Source organism: Gadus chalcogrammus, chromosome 5 (assembly GCF_026213295.1).
Source record: "Gadus chalcogrammus isolate NIFS_2021 chromosome 5, NIFS_Gcha_1.0, whole genome shotgun sequence".
Taxonomy (NCBI): Eukaryota; Metazoa; Chordata; class Actinopteri; order Gadiformes; family Gadidae; genus Gadus; species Gadus chalcogrammus.
Window position 1 is genome coordinate 1,645,075 of NC_079416.1, and position 25,884 is coordinate 1,670,958.

The window sequence follows — 25,884 nt, forward strand, 5'->3', positions numbered from 1 at the left end:
TTGCTAACTAACAACTTTAGCTGGAGTAAAAAAGAGGAGATTGAATTTTACCGTACAACATGACAGCACGCTCGCTCAGGCAGCTGCGCGCTCACCTCACCAATGTACACAAGACGCGTTGTTTGAGCATGTTGTGCCTGTTTTTCTTTAGGTCCCAGGCCATATTAATTTGTTATACTGTAGACTCTAACGGTGAGACCATACTGCTCAGCACACACGTGTTAGTCACTGCTCACGAGCGCAGCACATTGGGAGTTAGTTATTTTACATTTTACATTACACTCATTTTAGACTGTAAATGTATTCTAAAACACTCAAAGGTTCTGCATTCAATTCACATATTCGTCAAAAGTGTTTAAAGTATATTTAAGGTATCAAAAACTACGTTTTATAGGCTTTTTTTTTGTTTTGTTTTTAATCGGCCGATTAAATCGTAATCGTAATTTTTCTCTGAAAATAATCGGCATCGGCACTCAAAAATCAATATCGGTCGGGCCCTAATGACGACAGTATGACAGTATGACGGACAGTATGACGGACAGTATGACTGAATGACAGTATGAAAGTATGACGGACAGTATGACAGTATGACAGTATGACAGTATGACGGACAGTATGACGGACAGTATGACTGTATGACAGGATGACAGTATGATGGACAGCATGACAGTATGACGGACAGTATGACAGTATGACGAACAGTATGACGAACAGTATGATGGACAGTAAGACCGTATGACAGTATGAATGACAGTATGGCGGACAGCATGACGGACAGTATGACAGTATGACGGACAGTATGACAGTATGACGGACAGTATGACGGACAGTATCACAGTATGACTGTATTACAGTATGACGGACATTATGACGGACAGTATGACGGACAGTATGACCGTATGACAGTATGACGGACAGTATAGCGGACAGCATGACGGACAGTATGACAGTGTATGGCGACTATCGAACCACTTATTTAGTCACCGAGAGGCTAGATCGGGAAAATATGTTTTTGCCAGACGCGCTGCTTGTTCAAAGAATCACTTAAAAATGGGTACTGCGTTTTGTTGGTTTTATTAGAGATAAGTTAAAAACGTTCCATAGTAGCATAGTCCTAAAGTGATCGGTGCTAAAGTGCGTTAAATGTTAATAGATTGTGCGGTCAGCAAAGTTGGACTTCCCCCGTCCACCCCCTCTCATCTCAAACATTTCATTCAAGCCAAACCCGCGCGTGAACAGCTGACCTTTTACCACTGATCCTGACTGACGTAGCCCCAACACCACGTGACCTGTCAGTCTACCTATACCTGTCACCAACATTCCGGCCCCTACTACTGTGTTATTACACAGTAGTAATAATTACCAACGCATAAATTCATAATAGAAAAACAATACAATTCCAATTTTCTTTTTTTCACATTTTTTTGTCTTTTTTTTGCGATTTTTTGTGCGCAAGGAGAGAGTTCATAGTTCATATGGCCACTGCAGGTCTTCATCCTTCTTGAACCGAACCCGCCCCAAAGTAAAGTCAATCCAAAGTCACGAAAAAAGGTCATGTCAGGCAAAATCAATATAATCCAAATCCATGGAAAGAAGGGAAGCCTTCACGACTCCGTCGACTCCTGAAGAAGGCAGATCTTTGTCACAGGTCTGCAGAGAAGGCTGGTGCGGGTCTTGATCCGGACCTGTCGCACCAGTCCGTTCCTGTCTGGCATTGTCTCTGTAATCCTCCCAATGATCCAGGAATTGCGAGGTGCAGAATCGTCCATTATGATGTTCCACTTGATCTTTGTCCATTTCTGTCGTTCCTGTAGTTGTGGCAGATACTCTTTAATCCACCTTTTCCAGAACAGGTCCGAAATGTATTGCACCTGCTTCCATCTCCGATGTGCATAGTTGTCCTCCTTGAGAAACAGACCAGGTGGTAAGCTGGGCTTGACTTTAAGCAGCAGAAGATGATTAGGTGTTAAAGCCTCCAAGTCATTCGGATCTGTGGATTCCTTCGTGAGAGGTCTACTGTTGAGAATTGACTCCACCTCACAGAGTACTGTATTGAGTCTAGGGTTGGGCAATCGTCTACAAGCTTCCATCGTCCGATAGCGCCCCCTAGCGATCGCCGATAGTCAATACTATCGGGGGGGGCATCTTTATAATAATTTTATAATATTAATTATTTATAATAATTTATCACTGAAAAAAATCGCGTTTTTATTTTTCGAATTTTTTCTTAAAAACGAATACGATGTTCTTCCCCTTGGACCAGCGTGAGCCTCCGCTGATTTAAGTTTCGATGCGTCGGCGCCGGCGGTGCTGTCATGATGACACACGCTGATGACACACAGCTCGTAGCTGTGTTCGAAATCGTTCCCTATCACGGATATAGTGCACTATATAGGGTGCTCGCTATTTTGTAGTGTTGTTCGAATTCTCACTGGTTAATTTCATGCCCTATATGCACTTAAAATACCCAAAATGTGAGTGTACATATGATGTTCCCTGGGTGTTACTCCCAATTACCACAATGCAATGCAGTCGTGTTTTTCCGGAGGAGAAGAAGAAGCTCAATAACCGCAAGCGGCGGAAAACGACTACATTTAATGATGGAGTCTCCGGCTTTCGTTTGAAATATCAACATTTATTGGGATTTAACAAGAAAATTAAACATTCAAAATAATAAGAAAAACCTTGTTCAGGAAATGTAACATTCAACATCAATACAACCTCCAGCTTTCCTCTAGAGTACCCGGTTTGTTTACACAATCTGGGCGCATCTGTCTGCGTCACACAAATACCCGGCGCATTTACTGACGCAAATTACGTTTAGAAATGTTCAGCGTAGTGTCCGAATACTCGTTGTTCGTTCCCTATGTAGTGCACTATATCATGAACACTATAGGGAATAGTGAGTGAGTGAATAGGGAACGATTTCGAACACAGCTCATGTACCACAGCTGTGACCCGGAATGGTGCAGCGGGGTGTGATGTCATTTCGCCGTGCGAGCAGACCGGTAGGTTTCGAGCCCCTCCCCTCTCCTCTCGCAGCAGTGAGTGAATACGGCAGGTCAGCGCTACATAGTATGTTTTCCACCGGTGCCAGTTCATTTCAATAGAGAATCGACTATCGGCCCATCCCTAATTGAGTCCCTCCTCATTCAGACTTTGGGTCCTCAAAGTGGAATTGAGAATCTTCCTGATGGAACGTATTAACCTCTCCCATGCTCCGCCGTGATGTGATCCAGTGGGAGGGTTAAACGGCCACGTTGCTTCCTTTCAATGAGAGCACATCATTGATCTTCTCCAGATTCCCATCCTTCAACAGCTCTTCTCAGCTCACGCTCTGCACCAATGAAATCAGTGCCATTATCAGAACGCAGCTCTTTGATTTGTCCTCTTCTTGCGATGAAGCGCCTTAAAGCATTGATGAACGAATCTGGTGTCCAAAGATGAGGCAACTTCAATGTGTACAGCTCTTATTGTCAAACATCGTGAAGATAACTCCATATCTTTTCACAAGACTTCGGCACGCTTGTGTTGTGGTCCAAAATTCCAAAATAACCGACATAGTGAACGGAGGTTTTCCCAGTTCGAAACTCTGTCCTAGGCAAGTCTGCATTTGTTGCTGACCTGCATCTCCGTGCACCGACGACAGATGACACATCTGGAAAGGATCTCCTTATATTGCACGCCTGCAGCAGGAATCCAGTAACTGCTGACCGCAGCCTGAACAGCATATGGTTCCTACCGCCATGGCCCTACCTCCCTCGATTGTATCTGGCTTAAGATGAGGTCCTGAGATGTGGAGATCCGTTGCTATTATGTCTGGATGTTTAGACTCTTTGGGCATGGCAGCCTTACGAAGTCGGCCTCCGACTCTCACACACCTTCTTCCAGTATCGGATGAGTCCTGTAAAATGACTGTTCCCTTTACCACCTCTCCCTTTTGGAGGCAAGATAACTCTTCAGAGAAACTTTCTTCTTTGACAGATCTTGATTATCTCCAGTTCAGCTCCTTTGATCTCCTCCAATGAGAGGCAAATCTCCTTGTCAAGAACATCTTTGTGTTTTATTAGGTTCAATGCTGGGCTGAGAATCACATGCAGTGAGGCTTCTCTCCTCTTCCTGTTTTCCAAGTAAGGTTCTGAGTCTCAAGATCCATGCCATCACTCTCGTGAGACGTTTGCCAGATGAGCTTCGGTTGATCAGTCTCAAGCACAGCATCCGCCTCTTGTTCCACAGAGACAACGGCAGCCGAAGACCGTTGACCTCTGGGTCCCCAGGTGGAAGTGTCTCCCAAGTTGTCTGGGTTAACAGGCCAAGTCCTCATCTTCCTGCATTGAGAAATGAAGGTCCAGATATCCATGTCTCATTCTTGAGGAACAGCTCCGCATCTCATGCCTCTGGAGGCAAGATCTGCAGGGTTGTGTGCGGTACTCACATACCTCCACTGTGATGCTTCAAGACATTGTGAGATCTCTGTGACTCCTGTTCGCTACAAAGATGCGAAACCTTGATGTTTGTTCTTGATGTATTTCGCACGATGTAGGTCTGACCAAAAAACGCTGTCTTGCAGCTGCAGTCTCAGCTCCTTCCTCCATAGCGTGTCCATGCGAGCTGCCCCACAGCCGCAATCAACTCCATACGTGGATCGGCACAGGCTTAAAAGGGGCACCCTTATTTCCCATTATGAAGGCAACGGGGATCTGAGAACAGTCTTGTGCAACGCAGGTAGGTGCGGTACCGTATCCATCCTCACTTGCGCGCAGAAGTGTGCAACTGGTTTTAAAAAACATCGTCCAACGCTGAAGCCCGCCACAGGGTAACTTCTGAGCCATTTGACCCACTCCTGGGCTACAGATGGTATGACACGTCCCATCCTAGCCCCTGCCACATAGCTTGAATGATCCTCTTGGCTGTAAACCACAGGGGACAAGATTCCAAGAGGGTCGGTAGAAAGGCTGACAGTAGAAAGGCTTCCTCTGCGTGTCAGCGGTCTGTCCTGAAAAGCTATACTGAACTTAAAGGTGTCAAACTGGACACACCAACGCACTCCCATGCCCTCTCACTGGTAGGATGTCGTGGTCCAGATCCAGGTCGTTTAACGTCCTTCGCTCTTTCCTCCTCCGTATTGCTCGGCCAGCACACTACTACTATTACTCAGCCACTTCGTGCAAGATGAAAGCCTCCCTTGGGCACAGAGAGCTTTACCAAATCCTGGTAAAGGGTTATGGCTTCATCCTCTGAGGCTATTGAAGCCAGCAGTCGTCGACATAGAAAACTGTGCATGATGGGGTCAACACTTTCTGGTAAAGAGCTGTTTGTTATCTCCAGCACACTTCGGAGAAGCGAAATTAGCACAGGCTTGGTTAGGACAGGGATTCGCGCCAAACAAATGGACCACCATCCGGTATTCCACCATCTGTTGACTGAAGTCCCCATTCGGCCACCAGAGAAATCGAGTAGGTCGCATCGTCCTCTGTCACTCGAACCCTGATGGACGGCCTCATGTTAGACACAGAACAATGGGGCCTCCATCCTAAACCTGGTCAAGACTCCCCCAGAGTGCGCTTGTCATTCAGGTCCTTGCAAGAGATGTGCATTTAGGGTGATGCGCCTTGAATGATGCTGCGCATTCAAAGACCAACGGATCTCCCTTTCTTGGATGGTATACACCGTGATGAGGATATCCAACCCTTGCCGTCGCATCGTGTCCTGACTTGTGACTGGCACTCTCTCTGCAATCCACTGGATATCGGTTGTCATAATGTAGTATAGTCTTTTGGAAGCCGCATCCCTTCAAACCTCCCCTTGAGGTTGAGAGTACGTTGCTCCTCACTTTGCGATTGTTGGGCATGGTAGTGGTTTGTCCTTCAGCGGCAATCCAACAACATAATGGCCATCAACGCAGTTTCCACAGTCTCGTAGCCATTTCCAGGAACTTAGAGTCTTCCCTTGACAGCCCTTGCAGTTCATCCTGGCTGTTTTCAGGGAAGTCAGTCTTGAATTGTTGGTTCCAGAGCTCGTCAAGAGTGACAGCAGAGATCCTGTTGATGCTAACTGCAGACTGAGTCACAGGATCGTCACTGCCCTCTCCTCCAAGGGGTCCATTTACAGTCCATCCAAGCATTGTTTTGACCGCATATGGCCCTCCATCCACACTTCGGATGACTTCCAGTGGTTCCAATGCTCTGGGAACATTCAAGCCAATTAACCTCTCCACGTCTGCATCTATCTGTGGCAGATAGACAGGCTTCAGATGTGGCCATCTTTCCAGATCTTGCTGTCGTGGGATGTTACCTCTGTTAACAGGCATTTGATGTTGGGTGAAGATCTTCGGCATTTCACAGTACCAGTCACTGTCCAATCCAGCGACCTCCAAGTCCGATGCAATGCAACTGTCAACCACCTTCTCTTGGCCCATGGTACGTAAAATAATCCTTGTTCTTCTCCCAGAGAGTCCCAGCTTATCCATCAGACCCATTGTGCAGAAGGACGCTGAACTCCCTGGGTCCAGAAAGGTGTAGGTTTCGACTGACCTTTCCGACTTTATTGCTGGCCATGCAAAGATCTTCTCCATATAAGCAGATGCTATGACGTGCTCATTTCCAAAGTGTTCCTGGAGTAAAGCCTTTGCTGTAGCATATCCAATGCCATCAGTCATGTGTTGACAACTTCTGACTAGCTGTTTAGGCTGACCCCTGGTGTATTGCTCCAGGTAATGCAGGAGGTCAACAGCATCATCAGTCCTCAGTTCTATGGTCTGCTCAAATGACTGCATAAAGGCATGATAGTGCAGAGGGTCACCGTCAAACAGTTGGATGTCTCTTTTAGGTAGTGAAGCAATGCATTGCTGATGCACCAACATCGAAGTTATGTCATTTTGTTTTTGCATTATAGACATCATGGTGTCCTGTTCACTGCTGATGTTTCCGGAAGCAGATTGTGTGTGTCTATGCAGAGACAGTGGGGCTCCTGTAGCCTTTGGGACTGTGCTCTGAGCCTGTGTGGGGGCTGAGGTCCTCTGGAGATGTTTGTTTCCATCACATTGCCTTTGTTTCGGCCTTGTGCCTCCAAACTCTGCAGGTGGTCCTCTTCCGACATCTCCAACATTTTGCCGTACAAAGGTCTCTGCATTAAAGTTGAGGCCACTTTCAAAGTAGGCTTCCATTCCATCCAATTTCTGAGAAGCAACACTGAGTACCCCTGACCCAGAGGTTCTCAAAACATTAAGCTTTGCCGCCGATGCGGCCATGTCCGTTTCAAGTTGAAGTTGTTCCTTTTGCTTTCTGACTCGAGCTTCCTGCTCTTGCAGCGCATGCCTTATTTTGGCTTCCTCTTCCTCAAGAGCATGCTTTTTCGAGCAACCTTTTTCGAGCTATTAAAGCAGCCATTTCAGCTTCGGCTCTGACACGGGCAGATGCAGTTGAGGACACTTTTGACCTGATACATTTTGATTCTGGCTGCTATAGTTTGATATGCTGTCATCTGGCTGAATATCATCCTGAACATTATGTGACTGAGGCCCAGTCACTTCCACATTTTTCACATTTTCCTCTTCTGCAGCCTCATGTAGCAGAGGGCTTTCATTTGACCTATTATGGCGCGTTTCCACTGCAGGGTACGGAACGGATCGGATCGCAAAGGTGCGGGTCGGATCGCGTTTCCACCGCCAAAAGTGGGCGTGACCCGGACTTTGCCGTACCCGTTCCGACCCCATTTTGGGGACTCCTCCGTTGCGGTACCCAAAACGAGACCAGACGCCTGAAAGGGTACCCTGGAATTCTAGCTACACCCCCCCTCCGTTGATTGGTCGACAGAATCGTCACTTCCGGTCGACGCGGGGATAAAGACGAACAAACAGTAGCCTCGAGGTATTATTCTTAACAATTAACATGTCGCGTAAAAAGCTTGCTTGGCCGAACAAGGAGGTGGAGACGTTCGTCTGCATTCTTGGGGAGGAAGACGTTGTTTACTATGTTTACGTAGCTGCCGCGGCGATCGACATCCGGCCTACCACCAAGGGTACTGTCGGCAGTGGAAACGCGACCTCGGAACTAAGTTGGGCTATACCGCCCCCTTCCTACCGCACCTTTGCGATCCGATCCGTTCCGCACCCTGCAGTGGAAACGCAGCATTAGCCACCAGCAGAGGCCTGCTTGGGGATCCTCTGAGTCTAGTTACAGAAAACCATGCATTAACATCCTCAATAAAATCCTCTTTATGTTTAATGATTTTTGAGAACCAACCGGTTTGTTTTTCTTATTCATCATGAGGAATGAGAGGCATTAAGGAAGCATGTAGTTGATTAGAGGTGTGAGACAATTTCATCAAGCCATCAAGTTTCCCTTTAACAGCTGAAACATGTTTTCCATCTTTCATGAGCTCTTTCATAGAGCTTATCACAGTCCTTATTTCATCCACTTTCCTTTTTCCATCCTTTTGTATGGACTCAATTTTATTTTCAAAAGCCTTTTCAGTTAGAATTACTTTCCTCTTTCCCATGTCCTGTTTCCCAACATCTGAACCAACACTTGTTCCACTCATCTTGAACGCACAAGTAAATGATCACAATGAGAGAATCCAAAGCAAAGCAGCCACATAAAACAGTCACAGCTATCGGCGATAGCATAGAGACAGAGCAGAGCACGTTAGTTTATCACACACACAGCTTGGCCCGGCGGGCCGCGAACACAGCGTGATATCACAATTCACAATGACAGACAGTTTCCACTCAGCGGCGGGACCAGATCACAGTGTTCCAATCAAGCATGTATCACAGCAGTCAGGGAACGGGTCGGGTACGTTACCGCCTATCCTTTCAGTCCGTCCTTGTTGTCTGTTTGTTTGTGCGCGTCCTCCTTACATTGTTTGCATATCATGCATTCCTTTGTTGCTCCACGCGTCCATTTGTGACATGTCGGGTCCTTTCGTGGCTCCAGTCCATGTGGTTGTGTCACAGTTTTGCTGACAAATGTATGGCGACTATCGAACCACTTATTTAGTCACCGAGAGGCTAGATCGGGAAAATATGTTTTTACCAGACGCGCTGCTTGTTCAAAGAATCACTTAAAAATGGGTACTGCGTTTTGTTGGTTTTATTAGAGATAAGTTAAAAACGTTCCATAGTTGCATAGTCCTAAAGTGATCGGTGCTAAAGTGCGTTAAATGTTAATAGATTGTGCGGTCAGCAAAGTTGGACTTCCCCCGTCCACCCCCTCTCATCTCAAACATTTCATTCAAGCCAAACCCGTGCGTGAACAGCTGACTTTTACCACTGATCCTGACTGACGTATGTGATGGAAAATCTACATGTTGTATTGTTTTGGTCTATATGAATTTAAGTTTTGTTGCTATTATGTGTAATTTTATATAGTGTCTGCCTTCTGGGCTCCTTTTGGGTCATTTAAAGTGTGAACGTTCGAGAGTCGTGTGAAGCATTTTATTGCCTGCCCTTTCCTATGTTTCTTGTCATGTAAATCACCCTCCATGCAATCCTTTGATGTGTGGGCCTGTTTTCTCGACCCCCTGGCTAGCGTCAACCAAGCCAGGGGTTTAGATGACACGGCCGCTACCCCCTCCAATGGCATTCCCCACAGCTGCAGTTGTAAAGATAACCATCTGGTACACAAAGGCTTTTGGTATTGGGGGACCACCCCCTAATAAACCCAAATGAATAAGAACTCATTGATTAGAAGACTCAGTGGACTTCTCCCCAGCGTACCTTGAGTATGAAGTAACACGCAAAGAGAAGCTCCCATCTGGGGCCTCAGATTATTGTAATGTATGCCTGTTATGTTGTTTGTTGATGCATGTTGTGATGTATCTTTGTTCGTACTTTTATTACAAATATATGACCACTAATTGTCAACAAGTGTGCTTTTTTGCATCTAAAGAGCTCATCTGTCTCAGACACAATATCTAATAGAGAAATTGTCACGACACGTAGCCCCAACACCACGTGACCTGTCAGTCTACCTATACCTGTCACCAACAGACAGTATGACGGACAGTATGACAGTATGACGGACAGTATGACAGACAGTATGACAGTATGACAGACAGTATGACAGTATGACAGTATGGCAGACAGTATGAAAGTATGACAGTATGACGGACAGTATGACAGTATGACAGTATGACGGACAGTATGATGGACAATATGGCGGAAGAATGAACGACACTATGAACGACACTATGACCGTATGACCCACAGTATGACCGTAGACTGCCGCGGTTCAGAAGGCAACTTCAAACAAATGCATACTTTTTTATTTTATATCGTTTTGAAAAATGGCATGGGTATACTATGGAATCTACCCTTTGTAACTGACAGCCAAGTCTAGCTGTTTTTTGAATGTATATATATTCCATCTTAAGCCTTATTGATATGAATTTCACACCATATAGTCCCAAATAGTACATCTAATTTTTATTTTTAAGCTTTTACCACCTGTTTGGTCAAGTTATAGCCATTGCATTACAGTTTTTCGCTTTGGTAGATTTCTCGAATCATCCTCGAAATTTGCAAAACAGTAATAGCATTTCTCAAAACAGTTCGTACAAATAGCAAAACACCATGCATTTCATGCAAAAGCCAGTCCCTTGCTCAAAATCCTTAGTTCGTTTCTCAAAATTAAATATTTGTGTCAATGAACGGACAGTCAATGGTTGAGTGTCATCAGAATGCAAGAAAAAACGTCAGTGAAGAAAAAACGTCAGTGGTGTACGTTTCCATGAACACTGGATACGTAGCATTTCAACGTAAAAAATAGCGTGTTATACCTACGGTAGCCACGTGTGCCGCTGTGGAGGCGGGTTTCGGAGTTTGGGTTTCACGGCTTTCGCGGCAAATTGTGGACACGATTGTTTAGGGGGGGGGGGGGGGGGAGACTGTTGTTGACCGGGGAGGGGGGGGGGGGGGGAGACACGTTTGTTGAGGGGGGACGACGACACACGATTGTAGGGGGGGGGGGGGGTGGGGGGGGAGGACACGTTAGTTGAGGGGGGGGGGGGGGGACACGTGTTGTGAGGGGGGGGGAGGTTTGGGGGGGGGGCACGCTCGACAACGAGAGTTGGTTTTTATTGAACGCTCGACAACGAGAGTTGGTTTTTATTGAACGAGACTTCAACACGGACCAGCTGCACGAAACGATGGTCACGTCACTCTCGGTGACGGTGTCGACAATAATGAACACATACGAACAATGTTTAATAGAACAACACACAACCACATAACATCCCGAACCATTAACCCACTTAATCCTAACAACAAAACAAGTAACAAAAGCCCCATTTGTCAACTGAGAACCCCAATTCCCAGAAATCCCCGCGGCTCCGGAACACTGCGTAGCTTATATTAATCTTTATTATCTGAAGGGGAAATGCAATATTTTAGGACAAGATACAACATTAAACGCGTTTCTAATGACATTTCTAGCGAGAAATGTACAATTTCCTTACATAATCTTCAGTCAGTGAATGTGTATGATCTTTATTAATCTTTATTATCTGAATGGGAAATGCAATATTTTAGGACCGATTTCACCGTGTTAAACGTGTTTATAATATCATTTCTAGCGAGAAATATTACTTTTATTTTAATTGCATAATCTTCAGTCAACGTGATTGTGTCTGATCTTTAGTTTTATAGTTATTAGGAAGATTTTATCGGCTCGCTCGCATGTTTCAACGACGTCAGGTTGCTTTCGCTAAACTAGCAGCTCACGTGCTTCCTGCGTTTGTGTTATTAAACTGTTACTTTATGTAACTTTAATGATATCATCTTGTTAGAAACACGTATATCTGAGAGCAACCCAGTCGCCAAAATCATGCCTACGTTGACAGTGTACGTTTCGTGAACACTGGATTACGTCGCATTTCAACATAAATAGCGTGTTATACACACACACACACACGCACGCACATGCACAGACACACACACGCACGCACAGACACACAGACACAGACACACACACACACACACACACACACACACACGTGTGTCCCCCCCCCCCCCCCCCCCACACACACACACAATAGCTGAATCAATTCATTAGTCAATCAGAAGCATGTAAATATCTTTCCGGTGGCGTTAGAGGACGAACAAGGTGTCCTTCAACATCTACACTTCCAGGCGATTGCAACGGTGCCACACATGAGCATATTCGAACATGTTTAATGGTAGTAATTAGCTGTCGAAATTGGAGGCCTTAATCAATACTGAGCAGCTATTGATTTGCTTCCGATCAAGATTTGTCACAAATGACATGTTATTTCGCATCTACAGTTGAGCTGAGTCCAATGACACCAAGAACGACACTCTAGCTAATGGTAACATGTATTTTACATGGTACACCTAGGTCTAGGACATGATCTCGGTGTAGCAAGAGGCCGAGCTGATCTCATTGGACTCAGCTTAACGTGTAGATGCTAATTAACATGTAATTTGTCAAAAATCTCCCTCGGGAAGCAAATCTATAGCTGGTCATTATTGATAAAGGCCTCCAAAATCGACAGCTAATTACTACCCCGAAACATATTCAAATATGATCATGTGTGGCACTGTTGAAATCGTCTCGAAACGTAGATGTCAAAAGACACCTTGTTTGCTCTGTTGCACAACCGGGAAGATATTTTCATACTTCTAATGGATTGATTCATATTTTAAGGTTCTCGGAGTGAGACTTTAAGTGGCTGCAGCAGAAGTGTTGAGACGAAAGATGATATCAAGAGATTTATAGAATATTCCCATTCACATTATGATTCTTCGTCGTAACATCCGACCAAACATCCTTTACATTCACAGAGCGAAGATTATGAAAGGTCCAGGCTCAGCAAGTGCTCCATCTCGTTGCACCTGCACCCAGCGGCTCGCTTGCAAGATTTTGGCCTGAAGTTCTTCCCAGACCAACACCCTAGCCATCCAACATGCATATCTGAGAATCAGGCCTCTCTTTAATAATGACAAAAAGTTATGAGAGAAACACACATTAACTTTTTGTTATCTCATAAGCGGCGTGGTGCCGGCTCCTTTTGACCTTTTGACCCCCGACTTTCAAAAACGTGGCCACAGGCCAGCTGTGTCTACACACCTTTAGCCACAAATGTACACCTCCATCCCACAAAAAATGGGGACTAGAAACTAACCTCTGTCTTATGTACATTTACTGTACTGTTGGAGGTCACGCCCCTTTGCCGACCTTTTCGAGAGATAGCTAGGGATGCTAAAATGTTTACACACATTTCCCGGGGCCCCGTGTACGACATATCCGAGATTTGGAGTTCTAGCCCTTAGAGAAAAAAAGTTTTCCCAAATGGAGTGTCATTTGGACAAAGCCCCTCAGAAGTGTAGCCTGCAAGACCTAATGGTTCAGAATGTGGTGGAAAAACAGTTTTTGAGATAGGAAGGTCCTACCGCCCTGAAATTTTAATACCTTATTCTAGGGCCTAACTGGGACCTCCGCACCGAAACTTGGCCCGGTCGGACCCCGAGGGGAGGAAGGGGGGGCCTGCCCTCGGGGTCTGACCGGGCCAAGTCTCGGGCAGGAAGGGCCCCCCCTTCCTCCCCTCGGGGTCTAGTAAGTAATAAGGTATTAAAATTTCAGGGCGGTAGGACCTTCCTATCTCAAAAACTTTTTTTCCACCACATTCTGAACCATTAGGTCTCGCAGGCAACACTTCTGAAGGGGCTTTGTCCAAATGACAGTCCATTTGGGAAAACTTTTTTTCTCTATGGGCTAGAACTACAAATCTTGCATATGTCGTTCTCGGGGCCCCGAGAGAGGTTAGTTTCTAGTCCCCATTTTTTGTGGGATGGAGGTGTACATTTGTGGCTAAAGGTGTGTAGACACAGCTGGCCTGTGGCCACGTTTTTGAAGTCGGGGGTCAAAAGGTCAAAAGGAGCCGGCACCACGCCGCTTATGAGATAACAAAAAGTTAATGTGTGTTTCTCTCATAACTTTTGTCATTATTAAAGAGAGGCCTGATTCTCAGATATGCATGTTGGATGGCTAGGGTGTTGGTCTGGGAGAACTTCAGGCCAAAATCTTGCAAGCGAGCCGCTGGGTGCAGGTGCAACGAGATGGAGCACTTGCTGAGCCTGGACTTTCATAATCTTCGCTCTGTGAATGTAAAGGATGTTTGGTCGGATGTTACGACGAAGAATCATAATGTGAATGGGAATATTCTATAAATCTCTTGATATCATCTTTCGTCTCAACACTTCTGCTGCAGCCACTTAAAGTCTCACTCCGAGAACCTTAAAATATGAATCAATCCATTAGAAGTATGAAAATATCTTCCCGGTTGTGCAACAGAGCAAACAAGGTGTCTTTTGACATCTACGTTTCGAGACGATTTCAACAGTGCCACACATGATCATATTTGAATATGTTTCGGGTAGTAATTAGCTGTCGATTTTGGAGGCCTTTATCAATAATGACCAGCTATAGATTTGCTTCCCGATGGAGATTTTTGACAAATTACATGTTAATTAGCATCTACACGTTAAGCTGAGTCCAATGAGATCAAGCTCGGCCTCTTGCTACACCGAGATCATGTCCTAGACCTAGGTGTACCATGTAAAATACATGTTACCATTAGCTAGAGTGTCGTTCTTGGTGTCATTGGACTCAGCTCAACGTGTAGATGCTAAATAACATGTCATTTGTGACAAATCTTGATCGGGAAGCAAATCAATAGCTGCTCAGTATTGATTAAGGCCTCCAATTTCGACAGCTAATTACTACCATTAAACATGTTCGAATATGCTCATGTGTGGCACCGTTGCAATCGCCTGGAAGTGTAGATGTTGAAGGACACCTTGTTCGTCCTCTAACGCCACCGGAAAGATATTTACATGCTTCTGATTGACTAATGAATTGATTCAGCTATTGTGTGTGTGTGTGTGGGGGGGGGGGGGGGACACACGTGTGTGTGTGTGGGTGTGTGTGTGTGTCTGTGTCTGTGTGTCTGTGTCTGTGTGTCTGTGCGTGCGTGTGTGTGTCTGTGCATGTGCGTGCGTGTGTGTGTGTGTGTATAACACGCTATTTTATGTTGAAATGCGACGTAATCCAGTGTTCACGAAACGTACACTGTCAACGTAGGCATGATTTTGGCGACTGGGTTGGCTCTCAGATATACGTGTTTCTAACAAGATGATATCATTAAAGTTACATAAAGTAACAGTTTAATAACACAAACGCAGGAAGCACGTGAGCTGCTAGTTTAGCGAAAGCAACCTGACGTCGTTGAAACATGCGAGCGAGCCGATCAACTCCTAATAACTCTAAAACTAAAGATCAGACACAATCACTGACTGAAGATTATGCAATTAAAAAGTATATTTCTCGCTAGAAATGTTATTAGAAACACGTTTAACGGTGAATCGGTCCTAAAATATTGCATTTCCCATTCAGATAATAAAGATAATAAAGATCATACACATTCACTGACTGAAGATTATGTAAGGAAAATGTACATTTCTCGCTAGAAATGTCATTAGAAACGCGTTTAATGTTGTATCTGTCCTAAATATTGCATTTCCCATTCAGATAATAAGATTAATATAAACTACGCAGTGTTCCGGAGCCGCGGGGGATTCTGGGAATTGGGGTTCTCAGTTGACAAATGGGGCTTTTGTTAACTTGTTTTGTTGTTAGGATTAAGTGGGGGTTAATGGGTTCGGGATGTTATGTGGTTGTGTGTTGTTCTATTACATTGTTCGTGTGTTCATTATTGTCGACACCGTCACCGAGAGTGACGTGACCATCGTTTCGCGCAGCTGTTCCGTGTTGAAGTCTCGTTCAATAAAAACCAACTCTCGTTGTCGAGCGTTCAATAAAAAACGTTGTCGAGCGTGCCCCCCCCCTACAAACGTGTCTCCCCCCCCCTCAACAAACGTGTCCCCCCCCCTTTCAACTAACGTGTCCTCCCCCCCCCCCCCCCCCCCCCCCTACAATCGTGTGTCGTCGTCCCTCCTCAACACACGTGTCTCCCCCCCCCCCCCCCCCCTCCCCGGTCAACAACAGTCTCCCCCCCCCCCCCCCCCCCCCTAAACAATCGTGTCCACAATTTGCCGCGAAAGCCGTGAAACCCAAACTCCGAAACCCGCCTCCACAGCGGCACACGTGGATACCGTAGGTATAACACGCTATTTTTTACGTTGAAATGCTACGTATCCAGTGTTCATGGAAACGTACACCACTGACGTTTTTTCTTGGCGACTGGGTTGCAGAATGGCAAGTCCTTGTTTTATGTGTACGGATAAGACAGTGAAATTACTTAGTCATGTTGTAAATATAACAGTGTTCTCTGGAGGGATGTTCTTATTTAAACTATGGCTAAAGTTTTGAAGACAATTATTGCAAGTAACACCTTTGTGTACGTGGGAGATTGATTGCAAGAGCCTGTATAAGACTCACATTTAAGCTTTGACTGTTTGCAATGTAATTTATTGACCGACCATGTCATTGTGATACAGAAAGGAAAAGATAACACTGCAAAATAAAAAAACAATATTAGAAATGTGAACATAGGACATTCTCCTCATTGGAAACTGTACATGCATACATAAAATCAGGAAGTCACCTGTCAATCAACCGCAGCAAAGACACGAAACGCAATGGGTGAGTAGCCTATTGTAGCCTAGTTTATTTATTTTCCATCTTTTTGGCTGAATAATTGGAAAAATGTAGGCTAATCTGCGCAGTGAAAGTATGTTTTCAAGCATCAGATCAACTTAGTTTGTAGGGCACTTTATCGTTTTATTTACTGTCATTTCTTATTTATTTTATATTTTGCAATTATTCATCTACTGCATCAACAATCTCAATAACTGCAGGACCTTCTATTAAGCCTTTTTAGTATATAGTGCAGTCACCTTTTAAGGCCAATTGTTATTGTGTGTATTTATTGTATTGAGCTCCTGGATGGCTTTATTGATCCCCATTGGGACCAATACAGTATCTATCTATCTATCTATCTATCTAATCTATCTATCTATCTATCTATCTATCTATCTATCTATCTATCTATCTATCTATCTATCTATCTATCTATCTATCTATCTATCTATCTATCTATCTATCTATCTATCTATCTATCTATCTATCTATCTATCTATCTATCTATCTATCCTTAACATAGCCACACATTTACATGTATGCAGCCAGTAGTTATCCATTTTAATTGAGCAAGCTCTTTTACATTTTATTGAGTTTTTTTTATTTCAACAGAACAAATAACTGTTGCCAGACAGAGGGGGGCTGCCCTTCTTCTCCTGCAAGGAGCAAGGAGAAGACGAAGGGTTTGGGTGCACCCCATCAATGAACGGAGACAAGAACAGGGGGTATGCCACAATCTGGTCCAGGAGCTCCGTGCAGATCCTGAGAGGCACGCCAATATTTCAATTCGCTACTAAGTGTGCAATGGCAGAACCATATGGTGCAGCCTATATGATGACCTATAATCTAGTTATTATCCCTCTCTGGTATACTCTTTTGCATATATATACTTTTTTTTATCCCTCGGGATAAATACAGTGTTGTTATTGCTGTGCTGGATTCAGTAGCCAGTGTATTTTATTTGAGTGCTCGAGACACTTAATGTTATTTTTCCCTAAATCCAGAGAGACAGTTAATACATGATCTGATACCAGAGAGACAGTTAATACATGACAATGCATTTTTGAGCTTTGCCTGTGTTTCCTTTTATCTATTTTATTGTATGAGAATGTTTCTATGTGAAGCACTTTGAGTCTGCTTCATGTATTAAAAGTGCTATATGAATGAAGTTGCCTTGCCTTAAATAAAAATATATATATTACAAGTAATCTGGTTTCTACCTACATGGTGTGATTATATGTGACTTGATTTCGTCTATTTTCCATTATGGTTAATGGTTTGGGTACTTAGTCCACCATTGTTGATTTCTCACCTGAAGATCCAATCTCCAGAGCTATGGCTCGCCAGGCAATGACCTTTTTGGAGTTGTCTTTGTAATGACGGGAACTTTGGTCATACAATTCGACATATTTTTCCACCTCGACGACCAGTCTCTCATCGTCCATTCTCGTAATTGTTTATCCACACACGCGACGCTGCGGCGCCGGTGTGTGGAGGCCTTTAGGGGCGTCCAAACTCGGCATTTTTGCATAGGGAACCATTGGTATAGGCGCGTAGACGCGTTACGGTACGGCCACACCAAACAATTTACTCGCGTTAGGGGCGTCAAAATTCGGCATTTTTGCATAGGGAACCATTGGTATAGGCGCGTAGACGCGTTACATGCGATGAAGCGTCGCTTTAGGGGCGTTACGCAGGGGCGTCAGACGCACGTAATTACGCACGTAAACGCAGTAAAGGCTGGTTTATGCTCGGTTACGTAAGCGTAAGCGCAAGCGCAAGAGGCCCTTGCGCGCCCTTGCGCCCCCCTTGCGCGACTTCTCACGTCTTGCGTGCGTCGGGCGATTTTTCTAGACTTGCGTCATTTTTTACGTAAGCTTTTACGCGAGCCGCCCAGCCTGCAAGGCTGTGATTGGTTTGCTGGTCTGGTTACTACTTCCTGTCTGGAGTATCACCCGGCAGGCTCATATACAAAAGCATTAACCTGAGGTGAAGTTAACTTTGCTGCCAACACATTATGTCGTTTTAAAATGTAGAGAGATATGCACATTTATACAACCCCAATGATCAACAACTTCATCACCCCTGTTCCTCTGTCTGTTGCCATCATTCACTGTGTATGGGGAGAACACGATCTGGCACATAAACAAACCAACGACTCCCACAGACAAAGACGTCATTCTCGAGGTCGTCTTCAACGAAAAACTTTCCTCCACATATTACTCCACCTACTGTTCTGGTGGTAAATTGCTTGGCAACACGCGCAACACGCGCAACCTAAAAGGGAGCATGAATTGCTTTGAGTAAATTTTGCGCAACAACGTAACACCAACGCTGAAGCATGGAGCGGCCTTAACGCGCCCAACGCGCCAACGCCCGGAGTTCAGAAATCTGAACTTTCAACGCTCCAACGCGTGACGCTTGGCCGCGATAGCCAATCAGCGTTGAGCTTGACCCGACGTCACTGGCAGAGAGTAGTGAGCTTGGACAGAAGCATACGGCCGACATCTTTCTATATTCTGGGTGGAAATAGTAACATAGTTACGCTATTAAATGCGTTTATGGAAACATTTTTAGCGAGAAATGTGCATTTTACTTTCATAATGTTCGCTCGGTGAATGTGAAGGATGTTTGGTTTGATAGTTATGACGAAGAGGGAACGCTCCGTTCACTTGCATGGACAGAGTCTCTGGATGCTAAGCAACCTCAATGTCTTGGCGGACTATTTCTCTGCTGATCAACACTACGAATGCTGGAAACACACCAGACACACCATGTGAAGTTATTTAAACCGATTATTGTTATTTATATCAGAGATTATTTAATCTAACCCGATCTTCACCCTGCTACCCTTTGGCAGGCGCTACCGGGCCACCACAGCCCGCACCTCCAGACTGCAGAACAGTTTCATCCCCAGGGCCATCACAGAACTTAATAATCACACTACACTCCTACCCTCCACCCAGCACAACTGCACTTTTGTTAGTGGTTGCACAAACAAATTTCGTTGTGTATCCAATGCGCAATGACAAATAAAGTCAATTCTATTCTATTCTATTCTATTCTAAACTCGGCGGCGTTTGGGTTTCCTACCTCGGACTCCAGCGCAGCCACGGCCGACAACTATCTTTATTCTGGGTGGAAATAGTAACATAGTTACGCCATTAAATGCGTTTATGGAAACATTTTTAGCGAGAAATGTGCATTTTACTTTCATAATGTTCGCTCGGTGAATGTGAAGGATGTTTGGTTTGATAGTTATGACGGAGAGGGAACGCTCCGTTCATTTGCATGGACAGAGTCTCTGGATGCTAAGCAACCTCAACGTCTTGGCGGACTATTTCTCTGCTGATCAACACTACGAATGCTGGAAACACACCAGACACACCATGTGAAGTTATTCAACCCGATTATTGTTATTTATATCAGAGATTATTTAATCAAACCCGATCTAAGCTCTATCACCCAAACACGGCGGCGTTTGGGTTTCCTACCTCGGACTCCAGCGCAGCCACGGCCGACAACTATCTTTATTCTGGGTGGAAATAGTAACATAGTTACGCCATTAAATGCGTTTATGGAAACATTTTTAGCGAGAAATGTGCATTTTACTTTCATAATGTTCGCTCGGTGAATGTGAAGGATGTTTGGTTTGATAGTTATGACGAAGAGGGAACGCTCCGTTCACTTGCATGGACAGAGTGTCTGGATGCTAAGTAACCTCAACGTCTTGGCGGACAATTTCTCTCCTGATCAACACTACGAATGCTGGAAACACACCAGACACACCATGTGAAGTTATTCAACCCGATTATTGTTATTTATATCAGAGATTATTTAATCAAACCCGATCTAAGCTCTATCACCCAAACACAGCGGCGTTTGGGTTTCCTACCTCGGCTCGGACTCCAGCGCAGCCACGGCCGACAACTATCTTTATTCTGGGTGGAAATAGTAACATAGTTACGCCATTAAATGCGTTTATGGAAACATTTTTAGCGAGAAATGTGCATTTTACTTTCATAATGTTCGCTCGGTGAATGTGAAGGATGTTTGGTTTGATAGTTATGACGAAGAGGGAACGCTCCGTTCACTTGCATGGACATGGACTCATCTAGCTGCGTTGGCGCGTTGACGCGTTGGAAGCGTTGACCCACCACACAATGATCAAGCGTCAGGTTAGGCGCGTTACTCGCGTTATCCAACGCAAGTAACGCGTTTGGTGTGGCCGTACCTTTAGAGTTTCTTATCCAGCCCCTGTAGGCATCTTCTGTGATGTCATCACACTCTGCATCCTTAGCAGCCAGAAGGGTCTTCTGTGTATGTGGCTGGCGATCATATACTTTCCATCGCCATGCTGAGAAAAATTCCTCAATGGGGTTAAGGAATGGGGAGTAGGGTGTGAGAAACTCCATCAGCATCCTGTTGTGGGTCAAACCATTGCCTGATGATGTTGGAGCGATGGAAACTGACATTGTCCCAAACTATCACGTACTTTGCCAAGTCATCTCCAATCTGACTCCTCTCTTGTTCAGGGATGAGATCCCTGTAGAGAGTGTCTAAAAAGGTGACAAGACGCTCTGTATTGTATGGCCCAATAAGGGGAATATGCGTGAGCACACCATTCTCAGAGATAGCAGCACCCATAGTTATGTTCCCACCCGTTGGCCTGGCACATCAACTGTAGCTCTGTAGCCGATGATATTTCGACCACGCCTGCTGTGTTTCGTTAGGTTGAATCCAGCCTCATCTATGTAGATGAAGTTGGGCGTTGGTTCACTTGCTTCAAGTTCCATTATGCGCTATATCCAGAAGACACTAAATGAATTTTATGAATTACATGCATTTTAGTTTTGGACAAGATACAGTTACATCAAATGTATATAGCACATTTTGCATCTTTTTTTCTTCAGCCATAGCAATGTGTAAGGGTCACACTTACAGTACTGTATATCACCATACAATGTTGTACTGTTTACTGTGAGGTAAAGTTACTGCATGCTCATGCATGCTTTACCTGTTCATACTGGTAGCGCAGCTCCTTCACTCTTTCACCATTTCTTTCAAATGTACAACTGCTTCATATTCATTTGGTGTCTCAGTCTTCAGCACCCTGTCAATGGTTGAGATGCTGACTGTTTGGATGTTTTCAAAGATGTTGTTGTCCTCTATAATGGCACTCTTTAGCTCCCTTAGTCTTATGGCATTGTTTTCTACGACCATGGTGCAAATAGCCTGCTCCTGTTCAGGTGCGAAAAGGGGCCCTCTGCCAGCCCTGTGAGGTTGTCTTGCAATCCTATGTGGAAGAAATACAGTACAGTAAAAGTATACTTACTGTATATTGTAAAATGCAAGTGGAATACTGTAATATTGTATGAAGCATTACAGAAAGTATACAGTACATTGCGTTAGATTACATACCTGTTCTGTCGACGAAAAGTCTGATTGATTGAGGACACAGATTCTCCAAACATTTGACCAGCCTCTGCCATTGTAAGCCCCTGATTGAGAACATGGTCTACAAGTGTGGCTCTTATCTCATCAGGAACGTGCATTCTGCCTCTTCCTTTGTTGTGCCTCTCATCTCCTCCGCCACGCAGCCTCAATCCTCTTCCTCTTCTCTCTGGCTGTAGTTAACTCATGATTAATCACGATTAATCGCAAATGTTTTTTCTATGCTAAATATCCCTTGATTTCTTTGTCCCATTATTTTTTCTCATTTTAATGCTCTAATCAACATGGAGAAGTGCATCGGCTTGCCTTGTGCAAATGTTTTTTTATTGAAAACAACATTGGCATATACTGATCAAAACAGGACAATACAAAAAAAAAGCCTATAGTGCAATTAAACGATGAATATACAAACATACTGCCTTGAACATAACAGTCAGGCTACTGCTTCTTTGTTTTGAGCCAAAGAAAAAGTAAAAAAATAAATATTTTTTAAATAAGAATTGCGTTAATCGCGCGATAAAAAAATTAATGCCGTTAACATTTTTAGTTACACCTTAGTATATGTGGGAGATTGATTGTAAGAGACTGGACAAGATTCACATTTACCCTTTTACTGTTTGTACTGTAATTTGTCGAAAGACCATGTCATTGCGATATAGAAAGGAAAAGACAGCACAGCACAAAGAAAAAAACAATATAGAAATGTGAACATAGGAAAATGTCAGTTGGAAAAACTGTACATGCAGTGCTGTAGGAATTACAGTGCAGTCTTCCTAAACCTCCCGACGTTCCTGTCTGGTGGGCCACAAATTCTCATTCTCATGCAGCCTCACTCCTCTTCCTCTTCTTCTCTCTGGCTTTTGACCCCGGCCAATTCCTTGTCCTTCCATTGTCAGACAATGTAACATTGTGTTGTGCTCCAGCTATATATATACTTGTCAGTGATGGTTCATGAGATGCACCATTGAGCTATTTCAGTAAACTGGTTGATCGTTGGTTGATCTAACACTTCACACATTTCCCTTCATTAGAGAAAGTCAAGATTCATCTGGGAATAATTTACCAATTCAGGACAGATTTAGAAAAAAAAATCTCATGGAAATGTGTCGAAATATGCTTCACATATTATGACAACTTGTTGAACCATTTTGTATGTACAGACCTATGCAATGAACCAATGCCCAAATGTTGTTGGGATGGGACTATTCAATAGACCCAATACAATACATTTGGATCAACATGACATAAGCAATTGATAATGTAGGAAAGAGCAGAGAATTGTACATAATCATATGCATGGCTGTACCAAAGCATTTGCAACTTGTTAAAAGTAATGAGAAACTGCTTTTTTGATGTGCCCAAGTGACAAAATGTGAAAATTGAACAGGTTGTTTTGAGAATTTCGATTCTGATCTAAGAAATGTACCAAAGCAACTGAGAAAAACTGTAAAACAGCTGAGCCTAAAAACAGCTGAGGTTTATGGATGCAATGTTAGAGCTGTTTTAACCTGTTGTAGAGCTGTTTACGTATGCATGTATTTCACTTTAAAATGTATATCTATGCCGTCTTTCGCCTTATTGCTATGAATTTTACACAATATAGTCATACAGTCACCTGGTACATGTTTGCCGAGTTTGCAACTTTTACCATCTCTGGCACCAAATCTTTTGGACTGTGGGTGTTTGGTTCCTACGTTTTTCGTAGGACCTCTAATAATAATACTAACAAATACAATAGGGTTCCTACTGTTTCGTAGGACCGCTTATTATTACCTCTTAATGTTATTCTGTTCACCTGTAGGACCTCTAATAATAATACCAACGATTACAATAGGGCTCCTACTTTTTCTTAGGACCCCTAATTATTACCTCATAGTGTTCTGTTCACCTGCATGTCTTCTGTGTGCATGGAGATGTGGGCGTAGTAACTTGTAAAAGTATGTAGTTACCAGTTACTATTAACTGGTAACGTTCATGTAGTACAAGTTAACCCAGAGTCAATTCATCTGTTGCATGTTTTCTCTTGAATATTTCTAACGTCCTCTGCCTCCCAGGAACAGAGACTCAGGTATCTTCAACAGCGAGGCAGACCAAGCCAAGCACAGACTCAGGTGAGCTGAACCAGATATTAATCCAGAAGTCTCACTCAGCTCCCTTTCTTCAGCGGTCTGTTGTCTCTGTCTGTTCAGGCCTCCGGCTTAGTGGAGAAACAAACAACGGGTGTAAGAACCACTTGATAATTACCTCACTCTCTTAAACAGATATCTGCGCAGGGAAGAGGTGCCAATTCCAAAAATGCAAACACTGACATTTGATAAAAAGTGTCAGAAACTAGTTTGAATGAACTTGATGTGTCTGAAGATCGAAAGCTCTGAAGGGATCCGTTAAAAATATTTATTATTTTACGATCTTCATGGAAATGAGTCCTTAGCCCAAGTGAAGGAGTTCAAGTACCTCGGGGTCTTGTTCGCGAGTGAGGGTACTATGGAGTGTGAGATTGGCCGGAGAATCGGAGCAGCGGGGGCGGTATTGCGTTCGCTTTACCGCACCGTTATAACGAAAAGAGAGCTGAGCCGCAAGGCAAAGCTCTCGATCTACCGGTCGATCTTCGTTCCTATCCTCACCTGGTCATGAGGGTTGGGTGATGACCGAAAGGACGAGATCGCGGGTACAAGCGGCCGAGATGAGTTTTCTCAGAAGGGTGGCTGGCGTCTCCCTTAGGGATAGGGTGAGAAGCTCAGCCATCCGTGAGGAACTCGGATTAGAGCCGCTGCTCCTTTACTTAGAAAGGAGTCAGCTGAGGTGGTTCGGGCATCTGGCAAGGATGCCCACTGGGCGCCTCCCTTGGGAGGTGTTTCAGGCACGTCCAGTGGGGAGGAGCTGGCCTGGCCTGGGAACGCCTCGGGATCCCCCCGTCAGAGCTGGTCAATGTGGCCCGGGAAATGGAAGTCTGGGGCCCCCTGCTTGAGCTGCTCCCCCCGCGACCCGACCCCGGATAAGCGGATGGCGATGAGGATGAGGATCTTCATGGACGACCTTTGCGCTGTCCCTCACTCCACCCACCCCCCCCGACAAAATCACCCACACACCCACAAACACACCCACAAAATCACAACCACACAAACACAAACCCTTGTTTCCAGTCAGAGGCAGAGAAGCTGCGATGGCTGAAGGAGCGGGTGGACAGCCAGGAGGCCAAGCTGAAGTCCGTCCGCCTGGTCAGGGGCCAGATGGACTACAGCCGGCTGATCAACGGGAACCTCTGTGAGCACAGACATGCACAGACACAAACACACACGCAAGCACACACGCAAGCGCGCACGCACGCACACACACACACACACCCACACACACACACACACACACACACACACACACACACACACACACACACACACACACACACACACACACACACACACACACACACGTAGGATGCAATCACACACACACACACACACATCCACACACAGACACCTGCACTTTTACAAATGTACACACGCAGGCAAGCACTCGCGCATACACTCTCTAACACACACACACATACACACACACACACACACACACACACACACACACACACACACACACACACACACACACACACACACACACACACACACACACACACACACACACAGCTGCATGTAGCTTTCAAACCTTTAGTTTCCGTCCAACCAGACGTTGCATTTTTGTAAACCATTTGAAGGAAGCGATGGCTGTTGTGATTTTCTGTTATCTCACTGGCGGTATGTGGCTCATGAGGTACAGCGGGTTGACTGTTAACTGGAAGGTTTCTAGTTCAATCCCC

General features: G+C 44.7%; 1 protein-coding gene across 3 annotated transcripts in view; it reads left to right on the plus strand.

Moving 5' to 3' along the window:
• LOC130382524 (apoptosis-stimulating of p53 protein 1-like) overlaps positions 1-25,884 on the plus strand; it is a 109,291-nt gene that overhangs the window by 60,845 nt on the left and 22,562 nt on the right. For all 3 annotated transcript variants that reach the window (XM_056590327.1, XM_056590326.1, XM_056590328.1), the window contains 2 exons: positions 24,128-24,184; positions 25,217-25,337. In XM_056590327.1, coding sequence (XP_056446302.1) covers positions 24,128-24,184; positions 25,217-25,337 — 178 coding nt within the window. The remainder of the gene's footprint in view (positions 1-24,127; positions 24,185-25,216; positions 25,338-25,884) is intronic.